The sequence below is a fragment of the Dermacentor silvarum genome, unplaced genomic scaffold (assembly GCF_013339745.2).
Source record: "Dermacentor silvarum isolate Dsil-2018 unplaced genomic scaffold, BIME_Dsil_1.4 Seq15058, whole genome shotgun sequence".
Lineage (NCBI taxonomy): Eukaryota > Metazoa > Arthropoda > Arachnida > Ixodida > Ixodidae > Dermacentor > Dermacentor silvarum.
Genome location: NW_023605766.1, coordinates 34,382 through 43,888, shown reverse-complemented (window position 1 = coordinate 43,888; position 9,507 = coordinate 34,382). Strand labels below are relative to the sequence as shown.

The following is a 9,507-nucleotide window of genomic DNA, read 5'->3' as shown; positions in this document are numbered from 1 at the left end:
TGTCTTGTAATAGCCCCACAGTCGAGTCTTTAATAAGGATATTGAACCTGAAGTGAAAGTGTTGAGTGTACGCGAGTGCCTCGAGGCATGCTCGAAATCGCAAGTTTATAAGGATACTAGGTATCAAATCTTCATTTTGTTAAATGAGTGCAAAAGGTCGGTAGTAACGTACGTCACAATCTGTGTATGGTGCCGCGTATACAGAGAACAAGCGGTGAGAAGTTCTGGCCTAAATTTTCTTATATAGATGTATACGCGTATTTGCTTTTAACATTGTTAGCTTATGTGCGAAAATATAGTTCACGTTCATGCGTTTATTGTACGCACTCAGCTATTATTTCTATACATGCATGGAGTCTCAGCCCGAAGTATTTTGAATATATACACTTGATAATTCTTACTTCTCTGGTCACTCTATCGAAACAGTTATATTTTTACATATTTACATTGAATCTTCTAACTATTCTTCGTATATGTCAATCTCATACCTGCTTGCTAACCTCAAAACGACACTCGCTATTTTGAAAGATACAAATGATTAAAATAAAAATAAAAGCTACGCAGATCCTAGGCACTGTAAGAATTGATGTCTTGCGAAGCATTTTGTTGGTAGTTCGCTATCAGAATGATTTGGGGTCCTTGAAAATGCTGCCAGATAGACCAACGTCTTGTGTAAAACAAGCAACTGTGTGCGGTACGCTGTGTTTGACGGCACAAGCAAGACGACGATAACGGCGACGACGATAGTAAGACAGCAACGGCATGGCGACACTGTTGTTTTTACGGCGACGAAGAAATGTTACAAAGTTTTTGGTTTTGACCTGGCCTTTGCCGAAGACGGTACAATGTCGCACAGATTCTTGCTAGCGTTATCTTCTACGAAGAACGGACATGTAAATCTTGGCCGATCTCGACATCGTCATCGTCTGGAAGTTTAAGGTGCCACGAAGCAATAACTTCGAGGACGCTTCAGCTTCGCCTTTAAGAGTGCAACGCGATAGCATTCAAGGATCCCTTACTGCTTCTCAGGCTTCTCGGCAACAGCAGCTAATGTAAATGTAGTGTTTACCAGGAAACGCTGGCAGCGAACGCTATGCCCGAAAGCGAGCTTTCTGGTACAAACGCAGCCTCTTGAGTGGGCCGATCCTGGAGGTTGTGCACAGCCGCGCCAAAAAAACATAACGCCATTTTCAGGTTTGTGGTATTTTTTCGCACTTTCAATGTTTCAGTGAGAAGATTTAACATAAAAGGCACGCGGTTTCGGTGTTTTGTTTCATGATATTTGTTTGTGGGCTGTCATTCTCAAAATTCCGAAGAATAGCTTCGCCCAAGGATGACTCCGCCGACGCCGACACCGGGTTTTCCGCGACACGTGGCCCTTAATGCTTACGCGTTAAAAATTGAAAAACAGGCCTGCTGCCACTCGTGGCGCACATGGCAGTCAGTGGCAAGTTCGTGCCCGAACGAGAACTCGCGCGCGCGCACGTGATCGCCCTCGTGCTATGTAATGTAACGAATGTGCAAGTCATCTCAAAGAGCTAGTTATCACTGGCGCGATAGAAGCAAGCGTGTGATTGTCGTCTAACGGTTAGAGCATTGGACTGCTGTGCTGGGAGTCAGAGCTCGAGGTTCGGTCCCACCAAAGAACACTTCAGTTGTTTTATTGAAGAGGCCCGAAACTTGGCCAGAAAGGAGCCAACCTACCCGAAGTGCCTAGCATTAGCCAAAAACTGCTTCGTTACGGCTGGGAGGTGACCAAATGAGTCATTGGTTACAAACGGCGGTACTCCTCAGGCTTAGCCTTAAATGAAAGTGCAAATGAATAAACAGCTTGAATGATCATTTTGCTGTACACTGATATTCTTGAATGGAAGTTGCAATTTCGAAAGTAAAGTTTATGTTTACAACTAGAGAAGAAGTAAAGGGTGCTATGGTATCACTATATCGGGCTTGAAACCTGCGAATGATCTGGCGGGCGCCGAAGTAGTCCCTCTTGAAAAAGATTTCTTAAAGTCTGCATATTAGTTTCTATTGAAGTGTGCGCATAAGCCCTGTGTGGCTTCTTGATAGCTTATGTATTCGTCTTACAAATGGTTGTCGCTCGCAGCCATTGTATTGCTTATTCAACACTTGATAGCGTGTGCACATGGAAGTTTGTATCTTATAATGAAAAATTGTCCACAGTATTGATTTTTGTCTATTGTCAAACCAGAGAGTGGTGGTGCACTTTCCGTTCGTTAATTTGTACAGCTTTACGTCTGTTGTAAGTTTGTACAAAGAACTTTATTTCTAAAACACCTTCTCCTGTTGCTGGCCCTGGTCCTGCTGCTGCTGCCAAGCACTACCAGCACCTCCTAAACTCCAGCTGCTACTGCCGCCAAAGCCTCCTCCCAATCCGTTGCTGGATCCGCCGTATCCACCGCTTGACAATCCACCGAGCCCACCGAAGGAGCTTCCGCCAGAGCTACTTCCTTGTGAGGATCCGGAGCCACTCAGAGGTGTTCCCCAGGTGTATTGGTACGTTGGTCTAGAACTCCAGTACCAGAAACTGCTACCATCTCCGCGCTGCCCCCCACTACCTTGTCTACCGCCAAATGGGAGACCTCCATAGAAGCTAACGAGGTATCCACGTCGCCTGAGGTATTCTGGAAATGTGCATCTATGCCCGCTGTTTCTATACTTCCTGTAGAGGCGCTGCAATCGCCTTCGAGAGAGACCAGTGGCATGGCTCAGCCAACCTAGGCTGGAACCGCCGAAACCGCCCAGTCCACCGAATCCACTTCCGAAGCTGCCTAGTTGACCAGGAGAGCCTTGACTACCGCCTAGTCCAGAAAGGCTCCACGTATATCCGCTCCCTTGATTGTTCCTTCCGGTGAGACCACCGCTGCTACCTTGGCTACCCTGACTCCGCCTGCCATCGCTACCAAGGCTGCTCGCCCAACTCTGACCAAGCTTCCTAATCTACCAAGTCCACTTCCTCCTCCCAGTCCTCCAAAACTTCCGAGTTGGTTGGACAGACCACTACGACCACCACGGAGGCTGCCGAGTCGCCCAGTGAGACCGCGTGTACCGGACAGACCACTCAGCGTGCTAGAAGGGCCGCTTTGTCCAGACAGACTGCCGAGGCCATAATTATCGTCGTCATTGTCCCCGAACTGACTAAAACTGCTGCCAAATCCGCCTCGTCCACCGCTGCTTCCACCGAAGCCGCCTTGGCTGCCAAAGCTTCCGCTTCCACCGGAGCCCAAACCGCCACTTCGGCTGCCCCAGCCAAGTAGTCCGCGACCGACGCCCAGCGAACCGCTTTGACCGGAAAGGCCATCGAAATCACTGTCTCCGACTTCGCCTGAGAATCTACCCAGTCCTCCACTTCCACCACGTCCTCCTTGCTGTCCGTACAGACCACCCATTCCTCTTTGGCCTCCTCCGACCGACAATCCGCCTAATCCTCCAAATCCGCTGAAACCTCCTTGATTACCGTACAGGCCACCGGATCCGCTTTGGGCACCGCGTCCAAACTGTCCGCCGAATCCTCCAAGTACATTGAGTCCACCTTGCGGTCCATACTGGCTCCCTGATTCGCCTTGTCCGCCTTGGCCCCATTGTTCACCATACCCTCCATTCCACTTACACCACCAGGCACGCCGTACAAGTCACCCTGAGGACCACTGTTTCCTCCCCATGGCCGCGGGAATGAGCCACTCCCACTGCTTCCCTGAAATCCCCAGGGCGTGCCTGCTGGCCTTGGGCTACCGAGATTACCCCACGTAAGCCACGTGAATGGCGAACCTACTCTCCGCAGACCCCACTGTCCACTGCCGCCTTGACTTCCTCCATACGGCACAGAAAACAACCTCAATACGTAGACTGGAGTCCTCCAGTATCCGAGAGGGCTACTTCCGTAACCACCATCGCTGCTTCCCCAGAAGTTACCACTTCCGCTTGGCAACATGAGGGGCGAGATTAACCTCCTCCAAATCGAGAATGGGCTACTTCCGTACAGTCCGCCATAACTGTCGCCCAAGAAACCGCCGTTTCCATCAAGTCCGGTCAGTCCACTGCCGCTGCCGAATCCACTGCCGAATCCGCTGCCATATCCGCTGCCATATCCGCTGCCATATCCGCTGCTGTATCCACCACCGAAGCCGCTTCCACTGCCGAGAGAGCTTCCTCCCAAAGAGCCACTCCAGAATCCATTTCCAAGGCTGATATAGGTGGCCCCCGATGACCTGGCGACCTGAAAATGGTGTTTTGAAATTTATAAACACGTAGTTTAGACAATTGTAATGTACTAGGAGTTAGGGCGTATGTTTCTTTTTTCTACAAAAGAAGCGGGAGACATTTTCTCAAACCGCTAAGTTACTTTCTTTGCTTTTTAGTAAATGAGATGGCGACTGAAGAGATACTGTACTTGTTCTGGATAATAGTATGCCTAACGATCGGTTGTTTGTATTCACATACTTCATGAAATTTTTATTCCTCGAAAACGCAATCTTTTGTTGCACATAAATTTTGAGTTTAGTTGATGCTTTTGTAAGGGTGTCCCAGCTTCACGTTAAAAATACGGGCCATTGTACGCAAAGATAGCGAAGTGAATATTGTTCTGAGTCTAATAAAGGAGCCGCCAGGAATTTATTAGTCGATAACATTCAATTGAATAATTAATTTCTATGAGGTAAGTTCTTTAATTACTGCTCTAAATGGCATGCTCTGATTGAAGAACTTGCAGAAAATTTAAGGAACCTCAGAACTGGCATGTTTTGACCCAGTTACATTTTGTCCGTTTATTTTTTGCGGCTGATGATTACCAGTATAATAAGAAAGCCCGCTAATAATGAAACATATCACCTGACAAACCGTCCGCCCGCATCAAAAAACCGCACCATCAAGCACGCTCCACACAAGTTAGTGAGAGCATTTATTCCACGACGCATCAATCAGTGACGGCCTCTCTATCTTTGCGAACACGAAGGCGCCGCGCTGTCGCGAGAGGGTCGCGCCATATGAAGGTCCAGCTCTGCCACTAACTGCTATAGAGCTTGTTTTTGGGCGATGCTTTTTGATGCGGGCGCACAGTTAGTCAAGCGATTTATCTAGTGCGAAGCACCACCAGCCTACCAACCTGGATTTCGCCTCTGTCTCTTCATACGCGTGTTTCCTCACGCGAGTTTCCCGTGCACAGCCTTTACTTCTTTTCACGCATACGCCGGCGTAAGTACGCGTGAAATAAATAAGTTAGTTAATCGGCATCGTCGTCGGAGATGTCTAAAGTAGAGATTCGTCGTGCCAAGCGCAGCGAACGACAACGAGCTTGGTGACCGAGGCAGATGGAGTCGATCAACGAAGGTGTGGCCAAGCGATTGCAGTGACGATAATTCAAGGCGTTGAAGCGGGACTACGAAACTGCCGACGATGATAGAAGCGATTGGAGACTGACAGATTGCAGAAGCATGCCAAGTGCGCTGCCGAATAGATGAAGCGCGACAAGCCACACTAGCTGCGGACGTTGCATACTAGCGTCTCAAGGTGGAAGAACGTCTGTTTTTGGCAAAGGCTGTGACGGACATCTTCAAGCGGGAATTCATGGAGAAGCCGTTTGGTTTTGCATGTTCTGAGTGTGACAGACTGTGACACAAGAAGGACTTGGACTGCGTCACAGCCTCATGGTTTCGGCCTTTCCCGGGGTTGAATAATTGTCTGCGTTTAAGGTGTGTAGAACGTGGCAGTCTTCGCTCGCCCAAACTAAAGTGACTGTGTACTCTGTGAGCAATGGGTACAAATATCCAACCGACAATACCCACCTCCTTCCGCTCAACTGTATAGCGCAGCGCATGACTTCACCTCCCATACCATTCATGCATATGCGAAGGCTGCTCTAGAACAGTGAAACACCAAAACGGTTTTGTGCAAGTCTGCAATCCTCCTCCTCCTGTGTCCGCCGGGTAACCCAGTATGTATTATGTAAGCTAGTGTGCATGACTATGCGTATCATCTGTGCAATAAAACAATAGTTTAAGAATGAGATCGCGACTTCACAGGATTTAATTAGCAACCGGTGCAACAACAGCATAGCAATGCCTAATTTTATGCACGAAAATTAATTGTTCCAAGAAAATGGGCTTGCGCACTATATTTCGTGGCAGATGGAGCTAGACTGTCTGTAATTAACGAGTTTTTTTATCAGCCGGGAAAATTAGCGGTTAGAATGTACCTCAATGGAAACATGCCAGCTTTAAGTTTTCTTTCAATTTCCTACACGTTATCATTGACAGCACGGCATCCAGATCAGTAATAAAGGTTAGCCAACTGCAATTAAATAGTAAATTGAATGGTATAAACAATAAAATTGCTAGTAGCTACTCTACTCGTCTGTGAGCAATACGCACTTGCTTATCTTCGCGTAGAATGGCCCGTCTTTTCAACAAAAAAAGAACGCGATGTGTGATAGCTGGGACACCCTTTATATTAGAAGTAATTATTATGCGCATATTAGGAATTCACCGCGCAATTATACTATTTTGTCATAGTAAAGCCAGTATAATTTTATATCATCAGCAGCAGTAGCAGCACCCTATATTTATGTCCGATGCAGGACGAAGGCCTCTCCCTGCGATCTCAAATTACCCCTGTCTTGTCGTGCAAACAAGAAATAAGTATAACGTTCCCTGTGCCTGAAAAATGTGAACAAAAATATTCATTTTAATTGAACCACCTGTAATTAGTCATCGTTGTCGAACTACGAGGGCCTTCTAACATCAAGTAGCTTGTGCGTGAGCAAGTCAATAATAAATTGACACTGGTTGTTGTGGATGCTGTCGATTCTGCAGAAGTCATACTAAAGATGACAAGCGCTGGAGGTGATTCTCAGCAATGTACGTTTTTGTTTAAAAATCATGTGGATTGCACCATCATCATCGCGTTTATAACTCGGTTGCATCTTCCCACTTGTAGTTCAAGCGAATGTTTTTAGTATCGGTTACAAGTCGAATAAGTTGTGCTTTTTGATGCTTATTCCACTCAAAAACAAAGTGCACCAAACTTTTGAGTGTATGTTTCTGTTGTACTTTTAGGGATAACTAACTTATTGTAGTCTACAGAAAGACATATCACAGTGAAGGAAGTCGACAACGCTGAATGATTGTGCTGTAGAAGAGGCACGATTGCGGTGAACTACCGATTTCTGAACGAATAGATGAAGCAACCAACATCTGCACAATATTTTCCCGCCATTCATTCAGACTGGGTCACCTTTAGGCGATGCTTCGTGACTGGTATCTGAATTAGGCAATATACTTGGTTTTAGAAAAGTAACTGCAGTGAGAAAATAGACATAGGATGACATTTGTGAATGACAAAACAGTTTCAATTTCTATATCATAACGTAAAACCTGTAGTTTGTCTGATAACGTCTGTGAAGTCCACCTATAGGAGGGGTGTACAAGAACAATACTCCAACACAGCAGGGAGCTACAGACAGGCATTACCGAAGACATTGCACAGATAATCCAGGAACGCTCCCCGAGTGCTTAAGAATACGTAGAGCCGTGCGCAAATATGAGTAAAGCCGGTGGTGGAGAGTTTTAGTTTCTTTTGTATTGATGGGTGCATTGTCGTAAGCAAAACTTCAAATTTTAGGACCTTCATTTTCACTGCACACTTACTTTTCGAACGCCGAAGAATTATCAATAGTCCCGTCTCGGCAAGCTTTGTATTTTTTTCAACCGGTTTGTGTTATGGTGGTACTACAGCTAGCTCCTTTGACGAACACAATAGCCTACATGCACCTAGAAGCATGCTGTTCTTTCGTTTTAATATCTTTATTGTCGGTCCTCGCCTTTTAGTTGGCTCTTGTTTAGTAACTGACGGAACATCATTTGACAGAACTTCAAGGTGTGAATGGCCCGTAACTTCTATCAACCTAAATATGTATTTCGCAACTAAATTTTCTCAACACAAACTTATTTGACTTTCGTTTGCATTATGTTGTGATTACGCACTCCAAAATGTTGATGTTTAACATTGCTGTCAGATTAGACTCAAAATTATTGTTTTCTTTCACGCGTACATGGCAGACATTGGCGCTAATGCTAAGAAACTTATTTTTGGATTAGATCAGTGACTTCCTTTAGATTATTAGAAATCAATGCATATTGTAATTGAATTGTGTTAGAAGCAGTTGTTAATGACTTGTGGCCTTCTAATACCTCCTTTTAAGGCCATTTGACTTTTCATTCGGCTAAAGCGTTTGTGAACTTTAGAAGGGAAACGTGTTCGCTTGGCCAATGCTATTTTGCGCGCAGTAAGTGATAATATTTATGGCGTTGTGGTTGCAAGTAGAGCGATTGAACGTAATCCAAGGAAGTAGGAAAGTATGCACAGGAGCTGCGTGGTTGAGCGCTTTCGTTAATTTAGCACTTTATACGCGGTAGCAAAAGTACTGTTCCAGCTGCTGTATAAAATATAGCATCTGACAGTAACGTCAGCGCATTAGGGTCGCGAAAATACGTTTTTACGAAAAGAAGATAACGCATAGAAGATGAAGCGTGTGTTATGATTTAGATTTTGTCTCGTCTCTTTCTGTTTCATTATTCAGACAAATATAATTTTCTAGCCACATCCTTCCTAAGTTCAACAAAGATGGCATGTTTCCGTTTCCGAAAGAGTCCAGCCTTCTCTGGATGCAAATTATAATTTCGAGTGAGCTTTCACGCCGAGCAAGCCGCGAGTCGTGCACTATCATAAAGAAAATTTGTTATTATGCATCCTACAAGATAAATCAAGCATATTTAGCTGTCTTACTTTGTTAGAAAGCATAACTGCCATAAGAGAATTATCAGCTTCAACGGTTAATTGCATCCTGCTCATCGCAAACGTAACCGGCTTATAATGGAAGGAGCATCACAGAATTCTACGCTATATTTCAAGAAAACATCCTGACTATACCATGCGGAGCAATATTTCTTCTGTATGAAAATAGAAATCGGGCGGTCTTTTGAGAAATTAGTGCAGTGAGCTGCGCTCTCCGGATTTAAAAGAAGTACAGTGTAGCTAGACATAAACACGTTCGAAAAGGTCCGCTGACTTACTCAGGAGGCCGACGACCACCGCAGTGAGACTCAGGAACCTCATAGTGCGGCTGCTTCGCTGCACAAATCAGTCTGCCCTGGTTCGAAATCCCCGACTCTTTTATACTGATTCTTCAAGGCGGTGTCGGGAATAATTTTGGAAGCCCTTTGCATAACATTGTTTCATCCTTGAGTCTGCGACATTGTCTGTTGTTGCAAGTAATTTATCAAAAGAAACAAAAAAAAAAACAGAATCCTAGCCTACAGTTCCAAGTTATAAACGAATTGTGTAGCCTTAGTTCACCAGAACAGAGTGTTACTATATGCAGATGCCTTGCACGTTTTCGGCAGCAGCAAGGAGATTGACATGCCAGTCTGGAAGCACAGCTGCATTTTCCGTGTAGAAAGATGGCTCAGTTTTTTTGTTGCAGCTGACGACGTG

At 45.4% G+C, this 9,507-nt stretch overlaps 1 protein-coding gene across 1 annotated transcript; it reads right to left on the bottom strand.

Moving 5' to 3' along the window:
• Positions 1-2,289: 2,289 nt before the first annotated feature.
• On the bottom strand, positions 2,290-3,410 carry LOC125941731 (keratin, type I cytoskeletal 9-like). The gene is made up of 2 exons (XM_049659550.1): positions 3,071-3,410; positions 2,290-2,471 (listed from the first exon to the last, which is right to left on the bottom strand). Exons 1-2 carry the CDS (start codon positions 3,408-3,410, stop codon positions 2,290-2,292), a joined length of 522 nt encoding a protein of 173 aa, XP_049515507.1.
• Positions 3,411-9,507: the final 6,097 nt, after the last annotated feature.

What these genes read in the sequence shown, in the direction of transcription:
- LOC125941731 (XM_049659550.1), bottom strand. Translation starts at nt 3,410, where the DNA reads ATGGGTGGTCTGTACGGACAGCAAGGAGGACGTGGTGGAAGTGGAGGA. An exon ending in CACGCTGAGTGGTCTGTCCG is followed by an intron (nt 2,472 to 3,070) that starts GTACACGCGGTC and finishes GATCCTCACAAG; the next exon opens with GAAGTAGCTCTGGCGGAAGC.